The sequence below is a fragment of the Camelina sativa genome, chromosome 9, assembly GCF_000633955.1.
Source record: "Camelina sativa cultivar DH55 chromosome 9, Cs, whole genome shotgun sequence".
NCBI lineage: Eukaryota > Viridiplantae > Streptophyta > Magnoliopsida > Brassicales > Brassicaceae > Camelina > Camelina sativa.
The window spans coordinates 28,573,855-28,591,714 of NC_025693.1; the positions used below are offsets into that span (position 1 = coordinate 28,573,855).

A 17,860-nucleotide genomic window follows, 5' to 3' on the forward strand; every position below is an offset into this window, starting at 1 on the left:
GCGGACCATGAGAGTGCAAATCACTAAACGAGCAATGCTGCACAACCTCCTGAAAATCACGCATTCCCTGTGATATTATAGGTTGAGAATCTGAAAGTGAATGCTCATCCCCTTTCAGTATTTCATTAAAGTCCCCAAAAACCATCCATGCTTTATTACGAAACAGAGGAGAATCTTGATGGAATTTCAAATCCTCCCATAGTGCTTTCCTGTCTTCAACACCATTAGCAGCATACACAAAGGAAACAAAGAATTCCGCTTTTGCACCTTCCAACAAAACCGAGCATGTAATTAGTTGACTACTAGTGTAACACGGTGTAAGACGAACGTCAGACTTCCAAACCACCCATATTCGTCTTCTTCAGTCTTTTCAGAATCACTGACAGTACTAACCTATAGTTAACTTCCCGTCGGTGAACAACTTCCTCCATATAGTTAATCCATGTTAACCATACACACTCCATGGAAGCATGCAAAATCTCTCCGTAAGGTGATTTTATCAGCAGCCGAATTCTCGTCTCCAAGATGATGATGCAACTGCAAGTATGCAACTATTCTCGTTTATAGTTTATTTTATTTTTGTTGAGATGAACTTTAGTAAGAATGTAAATTCAGAAATGAGCAAACAACACGTGTACCGGCTACGGTTAAATAAAAAATGAGCAAACAACACATGTACCGGCTCCGGTTATTTATAAAGTTCTTCTTGTGATTCAATCTAGTCGTCCGGTTAAACCGGCTCCTTTTCGGAGGCATCGACTGGTTTCTTCTACAGTAGGCGCCAAAACGTGTTACATATTTATATCAGTGTTCTGTTCAAGAAAGCGCTAGGCGGTATCTGGGCGATGATCCAGCGCCTAGCGTCTAGAACGTCTAATCGGGGCCTAGACGGTTTTTAGGCGGTTTAGGCGTCTACAACATAAAACATTATATATATAAAATTATGTATAAATATATGTTAGAAATATAAAAATAAATATAAATTATATACAAAATTAAGAAAAATACATTTACTTAAGTTATATTAACAACATATAAACATTTATAATTACGTATATAGATATAAAACTTAATAATTTTAATATATATAATTAAAAATCAAAAATAAATATTAAAATTAAATTAATGTAATTTTAAGCGGTTTAGGCGGTTATGTAGGCGTCGGAAAATTGAAACAGTCATCATACTCATAAAAATAGAATTTTTAAAAAAACTCCATTGTTGATTATTTGTGTACTGTTTGGGAGGTTCATATAAGGGGAGTTCTTAAATTTTTTATGAATTAATTGTGTACTGTTTGGAATATAAGAACCTATGATCTCTTAGATAAAATTTTCTCTTTTATTGGTAGGTTCTTATTTTGGGTCTCTTATTTTTGAAAATATTGTTTCTTATTTTTGAAAATATTGTTTTTTAAAATTTTAAAATTTTAAATAGAATAGAAGTGGTATAAATGTGTAAACATTTAAGATTTTATAAAAATAAAAAAAATATTTCATTTTTATTAATTTTCAAACATACAAAACATAATAAAACATTAATACATATTACAACAAGAGTCAGATATATTATTATGCCACTGAAACATATCATTTTGTACTATGTTACAATACTTACACATGAAGCTTTGAGGCTAGCAGTGTACGCCTCACAGTTCTCAACCTCACCCCGTCTCCATCTCTCATAGAACAAAAAGAACTTCACAACCTCGTGACCGAGGTTCACATTCTCCGTCTTGCACTCTAAGAAGTCAGAGACATCCCTTGGAGAAAGGTTTGGACCAAGCTTGAAGTGACCAATGGCTTCTATAATCCCACTTGCACACCTCTCCTTTGCATGGATCACTTTTGGGTTGTCTTTTGCATTTTCAGCATGCCACTTCAACAGCTCTTCTTGAGCATTGCTTACCTGGGAGAACAAACTAACAATTCTCAACATCGATATGAAAACGAAAATGCAGAGAGATGGCTGAACATGATTTGAAAACAAAAAAACCAACCATGACGCCATAAACATCAGGAATGCTAAACAGTTCAGCATCGTTTCTTGAGTCGCCACAAGCAAGAGTATTAACAGAGAGCTTTCCTTCAGTCTTCAGCTTCTTAAGCAGATACGCAAGCGCTTGTCCCTTTCCAGCACCTTGTGGTAAAATATCCAAATCCATACCTCCACTGTAAATGATTTTGACATCCAACTGAAACAACCAACATAAACAATCTGTTAAGTAACAAAACCTCAATAGAGAACAACACAAAAGCTGCAGATGCTACAATAGCATTATCAAATCAAAAACTCACCCCACGTTTCTCAAACCGTCGTGATAACTCCTTAGTAACTTCCTGAGCCTTACTCTTATCAACATAAAAGCTAACCTTGTGTGGCCTCTGCTCAGTTTCAGCCTACAAATCAGCAATTGAGTAACCATTGAGTAAACCACTAGAGAGAGATAAAGAAACTTTTGTAAAACCAGTGAGAGAGTGAGTACCTGAAGCTTCAACTCAGAAAACTTGCAAGCTTCTTCTTTGACAATACCCAAATCCCATTTATGGTTCTTCAAAGTATCAACCCAACCATGATCAGGAACCATAGAGTTACCATAAGTAATCGTTTCACCTAACCAAAAGAAACAATTAAACAAGCTTATTTGATATTACTACAAGCTAAATCAAACAAGAGCAATGTACTCTTAAATTATACAATCATGTGTCAAGAACACAAACAGTTACAAAAGCAGTGATATTGAAAGAGATATTGTTTTGACAAAATCAGTTAAATCGGCGAGACATGAAGGCCAAATCTTTTCAAATTCATCATAATCGGAGATTAAGAAGACAACATCTACTAAACATATGGATCATATCAGAACACATGAACACCAAGAACCCTAATTTTCTAACAAACATAAAAACCCCCTAAATTGCGATCAAAAATCAAAGTACCCTAATCATAAAACACTAATCGGGACTGATTCAATCACTAATTGTATTGATAAACTTACCATATGATTCAAATTGCTTCAATCTCTTCTGATTGAGTGGGATCCAAATTCAAATCGCCTCTCATAGATCCTCTCGGAGACGAGGCATCGTCGATTCAATCGACGGAGAGAGAGAGGAAAAAAGAAAAACTTCTGATTGAGTGGAATCCAAATTCAAATCGCCTCTCATGCATCCTCATGAATCTAGATTCAATCGCAACAGAGAGAGAGAGAGAGAGCGCGAGAGCGAGAGAGAAAGAGAGGAAAAAAGAAAAAAATCGAAGGGGAAATGTTTTTTTTTTCCTTTTTGTATTATTCTTTCAACCAACCGAATGGTGACACATACCGCCCCTTAAACCAAGATTCAGTCTCTTATATAAGGGAAGATCTTACCATTTTTCTTCATTTCTGATTATTTTTTTTTTAACAAAAGACTAAGAGCTCTTCCCTGAAACCCCCGATAAATAAGGCCTTAGATCTGGGAATCCTTTTTATTGTTATGAGTATGATGACTGTTTCAATTTTCCGACGAAGACTTGTCCAGATTCGTCTTCCAAACAAACAAAACAAAGAAACCATATATCGTTCCTTGTCTATTTCCGTCGGAGACAGAGGAAAAAATGACGACTTGTGGAGAAGCTACTCTTCTCACAGAAGAATACGTCACCGGCGCCGTTGACCACCGTGGAATCGCCGCCAGAAGATCTAATACCGGTAGATGGAGAGCTGCCTGGTTCATCATCGGTAAGTTACTTCTCTCTCTGTTTCCAACACTATTTCTGAAATTTACGAGGAACATTTTTTTTGTAATCGTAGGTGTGGAGGTGGCGGAGAGGTTTGCTTACTTTGGAATCGCATCAAACCTAATTAGCTATTTGACTGGACCACTTGGTCAATCCACGGCGGTGGCCGCCGTTAATGTCAACGCTTGGTCTGGAATCGCTACTCTTCTTCCTCTTCTTGGAGCTTTCGTCGCTGACGCTTTTCTCGGTCGGTATCGAACTATTATCATCTCTTCTTTTATCTACGTTCTGGTTCGTCTCCTCTCTTTCGATTTGATTAATAAAAATAGAATCTTTATAATGGGTTTTGGCTTTTGACTGAGAAAAGAGTTTGGATTTGGTGTCAGGGTTTGGCATTTTTGACTTTATCTGCGTTTCTGATTCCCAACACTACTGAAGGGAGCTCTTCACCTTCTTCTTTACTCAATGCGTTCTTCTTCTTCTCTCTGTATTTGGTGGCTATTGGACAGAGTGGACACAAGCCTTGTGTTCAGGCTTTTGGTGCTGACCAGTTTGATGAGAAAGATTCTCAAGAGAGATCTGACAGAAGCTCCTTCTTTAACTGGTGGTACCTTAGTATGTCTGCAGGAATCGGCCTGGCGATTCTAGTGGTTGTGTACATCCAGGAATACTTTAGTTGGGCGCTTGGATTTGGAATACCATGTGTGTTCATGGTGATCTCTCTTGTTCTTTTCTTGCTAGGGAGAAGATGTTATAGGTACAGTAAAAGAAGACAAGAAGAAGAAACCAACCCTTTTACCAGGATAGGTAGAGTCTTCTTTGTAGCATTCAAGAACCAAAGCTTGAGTTCCTCAGAATTGTGCAAAGTTGAGTTGGAGGGAAATCCATCTCAAGATTCTCCAGAGGAGTCGAGGTATGTTTGACATATAGCATTCGTAGGTGTTACGGTTCGGAGAGTCTTGTTGCATACTTGCATGATTATGAAGTTAATCCACTTTCTTGTGACAGTTTTCTCAACAAAGCATTGCTTATTCCCATCGATGGAGATATGACATGCAAGTCTAGAGATGTAGGTGACGCCACAGCTCTTATTAGACTTATTCCAGTATGGCTTGCAACTCTCGCCTACGCCATACCATGTGCGCAGTCCTTGACTTTCTTCACAAAGCAAGGTGTCACTATGGAAAGAACAATTTTTCCAGGTGTGAAGATCCCACCTGCTTCTCTTCAGATTCTTATTGGCATATCAATTGTCATCTTTGTCCCCATCTACGACCGTGTTTTGGTCCCAATCGCCAGGTTGATAACTAAAGACCCTTGTGGCCTTACAATGCTCAGAAGAATTGGAGTTGGAATGGTACTGTCAGCTCTCACTATGGTGATTGCAGCTCTGGTTGAGTCAAAACGGCTCGAGACTGCTAAAGAACACGGTCTTATAGACCAACCGAAAGCTACTGTTCCAATGTCGATATGGTGGTTAGTCCCCCAGTATCTGTTGCTGGGATTGGCCGACGTACACACTATAGTGGGACTGCAAGAGTTCTTCTACAGCCAAGTCCCCACTGAGCTGAGAAGCATCGGTCTTGCGCTTTACTTAAGTGTGTTGGGCGTGGGAAGCTTATTGAGCAGCTTACTCATCTCTCTGATCGACTTAGCCACTGGAGGAAATGCTGGAGACAGCTGGTTCAACAGTAATCTGAACAGAGCCCATCTCGATTACTTCTATTGGTTACTTGCGGTTCTTAGTGCCGTTGGGGTCATTATGCTCTGGTTCATTTCCAGGTCGTATATCTATCGCCAGGTGGATCAACTGTAGTTTCTAAAATAAGATAAAAAATATATATATACAAAGTATTATTGTCTAGTGGTCTTGGTTAAATAGATTGACGCTCATATCTCTAACATGGCATTTTGTTTATCTCGGCCAGAGTCTTGGCGCCGCTTGTTGATCCATACTTTTGCTTTCTGAAACCCTAACTTTTTGTTGTTGTTGTTTTCTTGATGTATTCTTCACGGTAGCATGGTTTTGTGTTATTGTTGAATTTTATATGTAATATATTTTAATTTGTAATTAGGTCATGCCTTCACTTTTGGGTTAGAGGTTGTTATTATGCCGTCTATGTATCAAAATTTCATATTAAAAATAGCGGGTCCATGATTAATTATAAGTTTCGGCGACGTCACGTTTGAGACGTGAGGAAATATACATTGATTCAATCAGGGCCGGCTCAAACTTTTCTTGCACCTTGTGTCAAATTTTTTTTTTCTCCTAATTTACAGGTCTTATTTATAAATTTTCAGTATTTTGGGATTTTTTTAATCAAAATATGAAACATTGAAGAGCCTAAAAACCTTATAGTTTTTTCCAAAATATTGTGACATGGTGCAAATGCACTTTGTGCACTGGGTCAGCGCCGGCACTGGATTCAATACACGTTGGTACAAACATTTATGGATAAATTATTGTAGAAGTGCTCTAGATCAATAATAGTCTAGTGTTTATAAAGATGAGACGTAAATAGACAATCTAATAAAAATAGTGACACGCTCAAATATTGAATAACTGATTATGTTGTAAATAGGTTTCTTGGATACGCACGCTGATCAGCATTTTGTTTAAACCTCTGAAGCTTGAAAGATCTTTGTGGAGCAGCAGACTTCATCATGCGGAGAGCTTCGACGATGAGATCACAGAGGTGATGAGGGTCTGGAATCACGTCTACATCAACCGCGATGTTAATTATAAGTTTGTCCACATAGCTTTGAACAGAGATAACGAGTCCCTTGTTCCCAAAAAGGAAAAAGAAAAAAAATAGAGACATCATAATTAAGTTTCAACAATTAAGGTTCCCAACTAATTGGATGTACACGGTGGAGGAACTCGTACATTTAGTTTCTTACACAAAAAAATTACTATCATTTTAAAATGTTTTACATAAACTAAGAAAAATTCTAGTATAATTTTTTTTATTACGTTCTATACATATATTTTTCTAAGTAATAATATGATATATATATATATATATATATATTAAAAAAATACAAACTGCACTAGTAATACGAAAAGACACTCTTTGTGACAAAGTAAAGAGTTCAAACGACAATAAATTGTATTTAACGAAAGAAATATACTCCCTCTGTTTCACAAAGAGTGTCATTTTGACCAACTACACACAAATTAAGAAAAAATTGAATTATACATATATGCTCCTATTTAATGAGTAGTTTATAATTGAAATTCAATAAGAAAAGCTTTGGGTTAAGGATAAATTAGAAAATTTGATGTTAAAAATCACATTGAAAATACAAAATGACAGTCTTTGTGAAACAAAGAAAAGCTCCCAAAATGACTCTTTTTGTGAAACAGAGGGAGTATATAGTAGTGTATCAGTGTTGTTGATTAATCTCTGTCTTTGATATGCTATATTCAACACATTCCTCGAGATGATTCTCGAACCAAATTCTCCATCTTTGAATCATGGTTATCAAATCTTTTTAAAATGTGGGATAATCTAACATTAGTAGCCTTTATGATGGTTTCAAGAATCTATATGTGTTAGAGAGTACCTGTGGAATACCAAAGGTATTTGCAGCAATGTAAGATATTTGATGTCATTATTGTGCTTTCAAACGTTCTCTTAATAAGAGTTTTGAGTGCCTGTTTTCCACCCCACACACATCCATATAATTATATTGATAAGAACACAAGATACATTGATTATATATATTTGGAACTGCATATATTAAGATAATATATTTTTGATTTAACATCTTACCTTAAATCCAAAAACCGCCAATGTCAATTTGAACAACCCATGGGAAAATACAGGTTCGAGAGAATCTTTTTTAAGATTCATCATAGTTTTGGATTGTCGAACATATTCAAATACATCATCGTTTAACTTCATCTCCAAGGAAATCAGAACATGACCTACTAAGTTCCCCCATCTACACTTTGAACTTTTTGCCATCATATTTGCCAATTCCTGCATATATATTGACTTAACTATGTGTTAGATTCTTACAAAGATGGTTTGGTGTATGTTATTTAGCACCTCGATATTTTTACTTGGCCTTAGATTGAAGAAAACAAGACCATGAATGCATAACTTTCCTAGAATTTTTCTTAACTTTGAATATGTTTTAGGATCTGTTTACAAGTTCGAAAAAAAAATTAGAAATATATTAAGAATATTTATGACATTAAATCAGAGTGAATGATTTACCGAATTTTTGATTCAAATATTGAGAAAGACCAGCTTGTACCATCCCAAGAAGAACATCATTTACCGTCTATGCATGAGAAAAGGAAAAAAGGATGTCAACAAAAAAGAGAAAATTCATAAAAATTTATCTTTTAATAGAAAAAAGAACTAATAAAGCAAACATACCATATTCAAGGCGTTCTTCACCATTTTGATATCATCCAAACTAATTATTCGATGAATAGACTTATTAGCCCTAAGTGTAGCCCCTGGTTTACCCATTACATGAGCTGAGATGTCCCTCACACTACAAATAAAAACCATAGACTTGATAACTTCAACACAAGTGTGGAACATAACTCTAACTATGAACCATAACCAAGCAACCAAAGCAAAACAAACGTTCTTCGCTTTGCTTTTCTTCAGAGCCACAAAAGTAGGCAATGCCTCCGGCCGGATCACATGTTTTCCGAGTACAAGCGAGTAAAAGAGACATAAGAGACATCCCATCGCCCAAAGAGTGATGGAACCTAGCCACGGCCACAGACTTGGCATGTGATGTTTTAAGTTTCAATAAATGAAACTCCCATAAAGGTTTAGACATATCCATCTGAGAAAGAGCCATATTAGATGTATAATCCTCTAGAAATTGATCAGGATTCTCAATGTTGGGATCTATATCCGGAACAATTACATGTTCTTCTACATTTACTTTCGTTGGAATCCATTTAGCTTTTCCTTTGTGCTCACCATGACCATTCACCTACATGTATCACATGATGTTAGGAGGAACCCAAACGTAATATACGGTATATGGAATAACACACTCATCTTATATTTATTTTGAGTTGGAATTCATGAAACTTCAAATATAAACAATAAAAACGTGTTTTTGTGTGTGTACGTTAATAACCGACCAGTATGCTAGAGAAGCGTGGATGGTTGATCAGTGTGTTCTTTAAGCCTTCAACAACTGTTGATGCATTGCCTTCGGTTTTGCATCCAATGGTTATAATGTTCAAGACATCGAGACCCGGCAAGCTGAACAACCGCGCAAATGGACTTACTGGCTCCTCTCCTTCCGTCACTTGCCTTTCTATTGCCATATCTCTTATTTTGGCTTCCGGTTTTATTGTATTATTCTACAATATGTACATATGCAAATGGTTTATTTATAGACACACAACTATTAATATATGATTCATTGACGTTTGTAGTTAATTAAATGCGGTTGTTGAGAAGCTACATCCTTCTTAATCTCACTATATATGTATGATGGGTCCAAGACACTACAAGAAAATAATTTTATTGAGACGTATTTTTGAGACAAAAAAGTTTCATCACAAATTTGTGACACTTTAAATACGATATTATGACTAAATTTATTTGTCACAAATTCATAGTATTTTCATCACTATATTATGACGGAAAAAATCAGTAACGAAAGTTTGTCACACATAGTGACGAATATGCTACAATAATATTAATCGTCACTCTTATGACTACATTGTGACCAATATGTTGTTGCAAATTAGTTATGAACTTATAACAAATATGCAAGTCACAATTTGTGATATTAAAATGAGTAAACATTAGTCATAAAATAGTGTAAATTGTTATGTAATTTATGCAAAGCCCATTAAACCAAATCTCTAACCCTAATTTAATAAGACTTATTTAAGAGATGATTAGGATTTTATTCTTTACATTTTCGTGCCTCTAAAATCTAGAGAGAGAGAGTAAACCATTTGAGAAAAAGAGAACAAAGAGCCACAATTGAGATTAAAGACAGATCTTACATGTCCTAGTAGATGGTGGAAAAGAAAGGGTAAACGAACTCTTTTATGGACGAATTTTGGTGAGCAATTTCCCAACCCATATATGTAAGTTTTTCCCAAAGGATTTTGTAACCTTTTTTGTAAATTAAAAGTTATACATGATTTCTCAAACCTATTCTGCGCAGATCCGCGAATTAACATCAGTCATCTTATGAAATCGTTTCCCACTGCTACAAATTGAACCAGAAGCTGATCTATCCGCCGTTAGAAAGATCTGAGTCTTACCTTTCTAGAGAGCCTAAAATCGTTTCTATAGGAGTTATAATATGAAAGTTATGATCGAATATGTGCAGCTGGTCGAATTTGTGATTTATTTTCTTTGTAAGAATAAAGATAGCTTATAATGTATATCTAATGTTTATGATTATAAAAAATTTGTATGATTATAAATTTTAAAAAATAATATTGTTTTGAGATTAATTTTTTAGTTATAATTTTTATCATATGCAATGAATTTTTTAGTAATAACTTAGCATTTGGAACTTACTTCTAATGATAAGATTGGACATTATGATAGTCACAAAATATCATGATTTTTGAGTATTTGTTAAAATTTTGCGACAAATTTTTAATTATCATGTGTTGACTTNCTTATGAAATCGTTTCCCACTGCTACAAATTGAACCAGAAGCTGATCTATCCGCCGTTAGAAAGATCTGAGTCTTACCTTTCTAGAGAGCCTAAAATCGTTTCTATAGGAGTTATAATATGAAAGTTCTGATCGAATATGTGCAGCTGGTCGAATTTGTGATTTATTTTCTTTGTAAGAATAAAGATAGCTTATAATGTATATCTAATGTTTATGATTATAAAAAATTTGTATGATAATAAATTTTAAAAAATAATATTGTTTTGAGATTAATTTTTTAGTTATAATTTTTATCATATGCAATGAATTTTTTAGTAATAACTTAGCATTTGAAACTTACTTCTAATGATAAGATTGGACATTATGATAGTCACAAAATATCATGATTTTTGAGTATTTGTTAAAATTTTGCGACAAATTTTTAATTATCATGTGTTGACTTTTTGAGACTATAGTTTCGTAATAATAAGATACATAATTAAAACGTTATTTGAAACATGAATTGTGACGATTTAAAGACGTTTTGTTAGTCTGTAATTGAGACAATTTTGTTACTTTTTGTGTCGTAATTATTGATGACAAAATTGTTACTAATATATTCGTTGCAACTCTTGTGACGTTTTTATTACAAATAAAAATTTGTGACCATTGTATTGCAACAATTCAAAAATCGTCACAAATTCGTAACAATGTTTATATTGTGACTAAATACTTTTTATTGTGACTAAATCTTTCGTCTTAATAAAATTATTTTCTTGTAGTGAGAAATGGTGACAATTGTATTGTCAAGAATAGTCAAGCTAATGTTTCCTTGCTCGATACTCTGAAATTTCCTTCAATAAGTATCATTTTCTACATATCGCATATTTACAAGATTTTTTTTAATAAAAATTTTACAAGATTTCATAGAAGTTTTATGCATTTTCTATCTCTTGTAGTTGTAAGTAGGTAGATTCATGAAATATTTTTCTTTTACCAAAAAACTATAGAGAGATAGTTATAAATATATATATATATATATGATTTTTATGGTACATGCTTATATTATTTCCGGTTTTATGGAATCTAAACTAGTATTTTTGTAATATTTTTTGCTCTAAAATATGTTTTTTGAAACATTTACCATTGAATACCATTAAATGCTTATATTCATATCCAAACAAGTTTAGTTAACTTTATCTACTATCTTTATAACCAAACACAATTAAAATATTTTAAATATCTGATATATCATGGTTTTTAGGTGTTTTTAGCCATGATATAAGTCTTATTTGTAGAGTCTTTTTGGTATTTTTAGAGTTTTTTTGAGTCTTTATAGGATTTAACATGGATGGGAGCATAATGGAGCTAAATAAGAAGATTTGGAGCATAATCAAGCATTGAGGCTGAGCTACGAAGTTGGGAGACATGTTCAGAAGGGTGCATCGATCGACACAACATATGCATCGATCGATGCTAGGCCAAAGACAAAATCGGAAGTTTTCCTCACAAGTTTTGAAGATTTACAAAGCTGCCCCAAAGTTTTCCATATTTGCATCATTAGTCACTGGACGTGTTTAGGAATATAAATATGATTTTTATGGTCATTGTTTAGACCTAAACTTTATTTTTCCCTACAACTTTGAGAGCAAAACCCTGTGAGAGATTTTTAGAGAGCTTTTGGAGAAAAGAATCAAGACTCCTTCAGAGAAGATTCAGAACTCCTTTTCTTCTCCCTTTAATCTCTTAATGCTATCTATTTTACTCATGATTTGTGTTCATACAATTATGTCTGAGTAGATCTGCTTGTTAGGTTTAGGGTTTCTCATTAGGGATTTCATGGATTGTTAGATCTGTTAAATTAGGATTCATTATCTTTCTTGTTCTTCATCATATGTTGTTCTTAATGCTAGATCTTTGATTAGTCATCTGGATTTAGATCTTAGGATTATTGATTGATATGAGAATATAATTGATTTTCCTGACAAAAACCTTTGGTGAGCAAAATTACTTTTTGCAAAGAGATTTGGATTAGTGATTTTGTGAACTTATCTAAACTTGATTTTATTGCTGGTTTTTAACTTGAATTTTGCAAAGAGATTTGGATTTTTGGGTTTTAAAACTTAGATAATATTTGCAGTGAGAATTGATTTATTTTACAATTGTGTTTAGAGTTCAAGAACAGTGCTTAATTGTTGAATCCTGCTTGTTTAATTAATTGATCTGATTTTCCAAGATTTCCTGAGAATTTCCCTAGGCCTAGCGTTTAATCCATTTGAATTTACATCTCTTTTATTTTCTGTTTTATTTTGCAATTTAATTAAAATATTTCTGTTTAGCATAATTAAAAGATATTAAATATATTGTGTGAATCTAGAGTTCTTGTGGATTCGATCCCTAAGTACTACAATTGATCTCTTAATTTGCAAAAGTAGCTCAGGGTTAAATTTGAGCATATCAATATCCATATATATAATATAATTAATATAGATATTTAGAAGATTTATTCCAGATTTAAAAAAATTATTCTTTTATCATCTCTTTTTGATTTTAAATTTTAAATGAGTAGCAATTACGCATCTGGAAAGAATTGATCCCTGGCCTGGATCAACATGACAACTTTTCCAACAGATGGGAAGCCCACTACCATGTGGTTAATTCATAGACTTTTTGTACCGTAAAAGATTTCCAATTTTTTTTTTGTGATTCTAACGACTATGATTTGTATAATTTTTTTAGATTTGAGTAGAATTTTAATAGAATTGAAAATGGATAAATTCTTCTAGTTTTTCTCTACCGTAGAAAAATAGTTATCCCCTATTTAATATTTCGGAAGTTCATGACTTTTCTTTTAGACTATATAATAGATATATATAATTTTTTGGTTATAGACTTATGACATTCATGATTTAGGTGTATCATAATATACAAGTTAGTTTGATTTTTGGTAATTAGGGACAAGATGCATTTAGTTAATATAGTAACATATAAAATCAATTATAAATAACATTTAAAAGATAAGGAAATCTTTCAACCTAATTAAAACAAACATATGTGATTCTTCTTTCACTTTTATTTGATTTTATATTTAAATTATTTTAAATAATTATGTAATATATTTAGTTAATAAAATTTATGATTTTTTCTGCATATGATGTAATTTAAACTTTTTAAAACAGACATATTGTGCTCAACTGATGAATAAAAAAATGTATAAAATGTCTCAACCATATTGCCAAAGAAAACTAGGCAAAGATTCAAAGTCATACTATAAAAAAATGACTAAAATGATTCTAAATACGAATGGGCATGAACTTTAATTTATCATGCATTGAAATCATACTATAAACTATAAAGTCATACTTCAAAGTCATACTATTAAAACTAATATAAATTGTTCAATCTATAAAATATTCAAGCATTAATAATATTATTCTTTTAAAAAATATCTATCAAACTAAATTTTTGACTGAATAGCGAGTAAAAATCTGAATATTAAAATTCAATTTCATATATTTCGTTTCTTGAATTGTATAATTTTATATACTATAATAAACTTTTAAAATAATTTAATTTGAAGTATTTAAAAATATTTTAATTTGATATTTTTAAGAATATCATAAATATATGATAGATCAAAATTTTAAAATTATAAACACTCTAATTTGATTTGTTATAGCATGGGTCAATAATATGAAAAAAAAATTCAAGAAATATGATTTTTTGCTAGAGAACGGGTTGAAATTTCAAGAAATATGATTTCTCAGATTAAATGTTAAATTTGGAATAATGTTGTGTGGTAGAAGCTTTCTCGGTTAAGATGATTTTGACAAACATATGTTACATATTTGGTCCTAAAATTAATATGTGGTATATTGTGGGTTAAGTCATAGAATAACAATCAAAATACAATATTTAATTTTAAAAACTAAACAAATCAAATAAAAATTAACCAACAAAAATTATTTTTTTAACAAATAACTTAACCCGCAGTATACCACATATCAAAATCTAAATCTACTATACTAGATCTAACAAAATAGATATTATTTCATAAGTCATATTCAGAACATGATTTCATGGCATATTGTTTCATTCATCCCAAAAGAAAAGACTTTTAAAACAAATAAAACAATTACATATATAGTGATTTAAATAAAAATTACAAAATAAACCGAAGAAATTTCAATCCATGCTCTAGCACGGATCCAATTCTAATAAATATAATAAAAGAGTAGACTAGTCCCAAACCATAAATAAGAAGACCCACTTCTCTCTTCCATCCTCATCTTTATCCACGAAAGCTGCTCGTAGCAATTTTATTAAAAATTCAACAGAAACAAACACTACAATAGTTTATTAGTTGTACCAATTTTATTAAATGCAAAACTTGAAATCTAAAATTTATCTGTTAATGAATTTCTAAATCTGTAGCATCTTTCAACATATACTCAGTCATAGATTGTCTCTAATTATTTGCATATTCTCTGTCTTGCTCTTGCGTCTTCTCGATCAATTTCATTCATATTGACAATACTAAGATTAAAAAAAAAGGTTTTCTTCTAGTATACATGGCTAATTTTTGTGACTAATTTAAAAATAGATGTCGTTTACAAAATCGAAATCACATTTTTCCGTTCTTTTTTTTTGAATGAATGAATGAACAATAATTTTTTTGCGTTTTCTATCTAACTATATAAATGGAGTACAACGTGGTAGTATGAATTTGATGTATATATATTATTTTCTTGCTATTCTGGAAATATTTACAAAATTATTCATGAGATGTACTATTTTTGGTAACAAAAATTTAAGAGAGATCGTTATCATAAAAATAGAACAGAAGTTAATACTCCACGTGAAAGAATATGACACGGCTAAAATGTGCGTTAGTGTGTGTCGACTGTCGAGAGTCCACGCATTTTCTGTATACGTGGCAAGAAATAGCATAAGGGGCCTGCCTATACGTCAATGTTGGGTAGGTTGTAGTTGGTAAGTGAAAGACGCAAATGAGTGGGCATTTCATTTTGACGATACACTAAAAGCATAAGCAGTGGTGACAAACTCTCACAGTTTCTCAAAAATTAATTTTGTGTGTTGCCAAGGCTTTCTATATTCACACAGTTAACTTCCCATGAACAACCTCCGTATATCACACACTAGACACTCCAATAGTTTATTATCTTGGCGCCGCATGTTGATCCATACTTTTGCTGTCTGAAACCCTATATTTTTGTTGTTGTTGTTGTTGTTGTTGTTGTCTTTGTTTCTGACGTACTCTTCATGCCTTCACTTTTGGGTTGGAGGTTGTTTTTATGCCATCTATGTATTAAAATCTCATATTAAAAATAGCAGGTCCATGATCAAAGTTTCGGCGGATACATTATTGTAGAAGTGAACTAAATCAATAATAGTCTAGTAGAAGTGTTGTAAAGATGATAAATTCATGGATGAGACGTAAATAGACAATCTTATAAAAATAGTGACACGCTCAAATATTAAATAATTGTTGTAAAAATAGGTTTCCTGGATAGATGATATGCACGCTGAGCATTTCATTTAAACCTCTGAAGCATGAAAAATCTTTTGTGGAGCAGCAGACTTCATCTTGTGGAGAGCTTCGATGATGAGATCGCAAAGGTGATGAGGGTCTGGAATCACCTCTACATCAACTCCGATGTTGATTATGAGTTTGTCCACATAGCTTTGAACATTGATAATGAGTTCCTTGTTCAAAAAAGGCAAAAACAACCCATCAGAATAAAGTTTCATCAATTGAGGTTTTTTTTGTTTTCATCAATTTGTTGACAAAAAAGTAATAATAATAATAAGTTTTATCAATAGGTTCCCAACTAATGGATGGATGTACGGTACATTTACTTTGTTACACAAAAATTTATCATTTTTACATGTTTTATACAAATTAAGAAAATTATATCATTTTCCTTATTAAATAAACTGATAAATAAATTAAAAAGTTTTAATTTTAATAATTACATTGAATATACGAGATAACACTCTTAGTAATAAAAATAATGTTTTTAAACTATAGTTTGTGAAATGGAAGGAACATATAATAACAGGTTGATTTATATCCGTCTTTGATATGAAATATTCTAATACGCTCCTCGAGATGACTCTCGAACCCAATTCCCAATTCCCTCTAAATCTTGGTTATCAAATACATTTGTAATGTGAGATAATCTAACATTAGTAGTCTAATTTATGCGCAAGAATTTGAAATAACGTGATTTTTAATTTGATGATGGTTTCAAGAATGTGTTTATGTGTAAGAGAGTACCTGTGGAATACCATAGCTACTTGCACCAATGTAACATATTTGATGGCCGAAAAGGCTAATTTCTTCGGTTGGACCAACCACATTAGAGAATATCATCGTTGTGCTTCCAAAAATTCTCTTTAAAAGAATTGTGAGTGCCTGTTTTCCACCCCCACACATCCATATATGTCGATCAGATGCACAAAATACATTTATTATATTTGTAACTGCATGCATGTTAAGATATTGTTTGATTTAACATATATACCTTAAATCCGAAAACCTCCATCGTTAATTTGAGCAACCCATGGGAAAATAGAGGTTCGAAAGAATGTTTTTTACGATCCATAATAGTTTTGGATTGTCGAACATATTCAAATACATTAGCGCTTGACTTCATCTCCAAGGGAATCAGAACATAACCTATTGAGTTCCCCCATCTACACTTTGAACCTTTTGCCATCATATTTGCCAAATCCTGATATAGACTTATGGCTTAGATTCTTACTGTTTTAAACAAGAAAAAAATAAACTATATAGTAAAGATCGTTTGGGGTATGTTATTCAGCACCTCAATATCTCTATTTGGCCTTAGATTAAAAAAAACAACACCATGAAGACATTGTTTGTCTAGAATTTTTCTTGACTTTGAAGATGTTTGAAGATCTGTTCATAAATTCGAGACAAAATGTAAGAATATGTTACATATATTATTTTACGATATTAAACAAGAGTAAATGATATTTACCAAATCTTTGATTCAAATATTGAAAAAGACCAGCTTGCACCATCCCAAAAAGAACATCATTTACCGTCTATAAAAAAAAAAAGCAGAGAAAAAAAAACATAAATATATCCATCTTTCAATAGGAAAAAAAAAAGAACTAATCAACCAAATGTACCATATTCATGGCGTTCTTCACCATTTTGACATCATCCAACTTAATGATTTGATGAATGAACTTATTAGTGCTAAGTGTAGCCCCTGGTTTAGCTATTATATGAGCTGAGGCACCCCTCGCACAACAGATAAAAACCATAGACTTAATAACTTCAACACAAGTGTGGAACATTACTCTTACTATGAACCATAACCAAGCAACCAAAGCAAAACAAACGTTCTTCGCTTTGCTTTTCTTCGGAGCCACAAAAGTAGGCAACGCCTCGGGATCATATATTTTCCGAGCACAAGCGAGTAAAAGAGACATAAGAGACATCCCATCGCCCAAAGAGTGATGGAACCTAGCCA

At 32.5% G+C, this 17,860-nt stretch overlaps 3 protein-coding genes and 1 pseudogene across 4 annotated transcripts in view; 1 reads left to right on the forward strand and 3 right to left on the reverse strand.

Moving 5' to 3' along the window:
• Positions 1,481–3,252, reverse strand: LOC104712793 (probable sucrose-phosphatase 2). The gene is made up of 5 exons (XM_010429764.2): positions 2,999–3,252; positions 2,486–2,613; positions 2,298–2,399; positions 2,000–2,194; positions 1,481–1,908 (listed from the first exon to the last, which is right to left on the reverse strand). Exons 2-5 carry the CDS (start codon positions 2,585–2,587, stop codon positions 1,600–1,602), a joined length of 708 nt encoding a protein of 235 aa, XP_010428066.1. The 5' UTR covers positions 2,588–2,613; positions 2,999–3,252; the 3' UTR covers positions 1,481–1,599.
• Positions 3,383–5,882, forward strand: LOC104712794 (protein NRT1/ PTR FAMILY 5.13-like). 2 transcript variants are annotated; one of them, XM_010429765.2, is made up of 4 exons: positions 3,383–3,721; positions 3,794–4,011; positions 4,107–4,633; positions 4,729–5,882. In XM_010429765.2, exons 1-4 carry the CDS (start codon positions 3,598–3,600, stop codon positions 5,534–5,536), a joined length of 1,677 nt encoding a protein of 558 aa, XP_010428067.1. In that variant the 5' UTR covers positions 3,383–3,597; the 3' UTR covers positions 5,537–5,882. The 2 variants fall into 2 exon arrangements, with proteins under 2 accessions (XP_010428067.1, XP_010428068.1); XM_010429766.1 differs by having other exon boundaries at positions 3,629–3,721; positions 3,794–3,967.
• LOC104712795 lies at positions 6,274–9,065 on the reverse strand (annotated as a pseudogene).
• LOC104712796 (O-acyltransferase WSD1-like) overlaps positions 15,499–17,860 on the reverse strand; it is a 4,296-nt gene continuing 1,934 nt past the window's right edge. Inside the window, exons 3-8 of the mRNA XM_010429769.2 lie at positions 17,514–17,853; positions 17,360–17,426; positions 17,183–17,277; positions 16,880–17,089; positions 16,633–16,770; positions 15,499–16,058 (exon numbers count right to left, since the gene is read on the reverse strand). Coding sequence (XP_010428071.1) covers positions 15,891–16,058; positions 16,633–16,770; positions 16,880–17,089; positions 17,183–17,277; positions 17,360–17,426; positions 17,514–17,853 — 1,018 coding nt within the window. The 3' untranslated portion in view covers positions 15,499–15,890. The remainder of the gene's footprint in view (positions 16,059–16,632; positions 16,771–16,879; positions 17,090–17,182; positions 17,278–17,359; positions 17,427–17,513; positions 17,854–17,860) is intronic.

What these genes read in the sequence shown, in the direction of transcription:
- LOC104712793 (XM_010429764.2), bottom strand. Translation starts at nt 2,587, where the DNA reads ATGGTTCCTGATCATGGTTGGGTTGATACTTTGAAGAACCATAAATGG. An exon ending in GACGGTTTGAGAAACGTGGG is followed by an intron (nt 2,195 to 2,297) that starts GTGAGTTTTTGA and finishes TGGTTGTTTCAG; the next exon opens with TTGGATGTCAAAATCATTTA. An exon ending in CTGATGTTTATGGCGTCATG is followed by an intron (nt 1,909 to 1,999) that starts GTTGGTTTTTTT and finishes TTGTTCTCCCAG; the next exon opens with GTAAGCAATGCTCAAGAAGA.
- LOC104712794 (XM_010429765.2), top strand. Translation starts at nt 3,598, where the DNA reads ATGACGACTTGTGGAGAAGCTACTCTTCTCACAGAAGAATACGTCACC. An exon ending in AGCTGCCTGGTTCATCATCG is followed by an intron (nt 3,722 to 3,793) that starts GTAAGTTACTTC and finishes TTGTAATCGTAG; the next exon opens with GTGTGGAGGTGGCGGAGAGG. An exon ending in GATTCTCCAGAGGAGTCGAG is followed by an intron (nt 4,634 to 4,728) that starts GTATGTTTGACA and finishes TTCTTGTGACAG; the next exon opens with TTTTCTCAACAAAGCATTGC.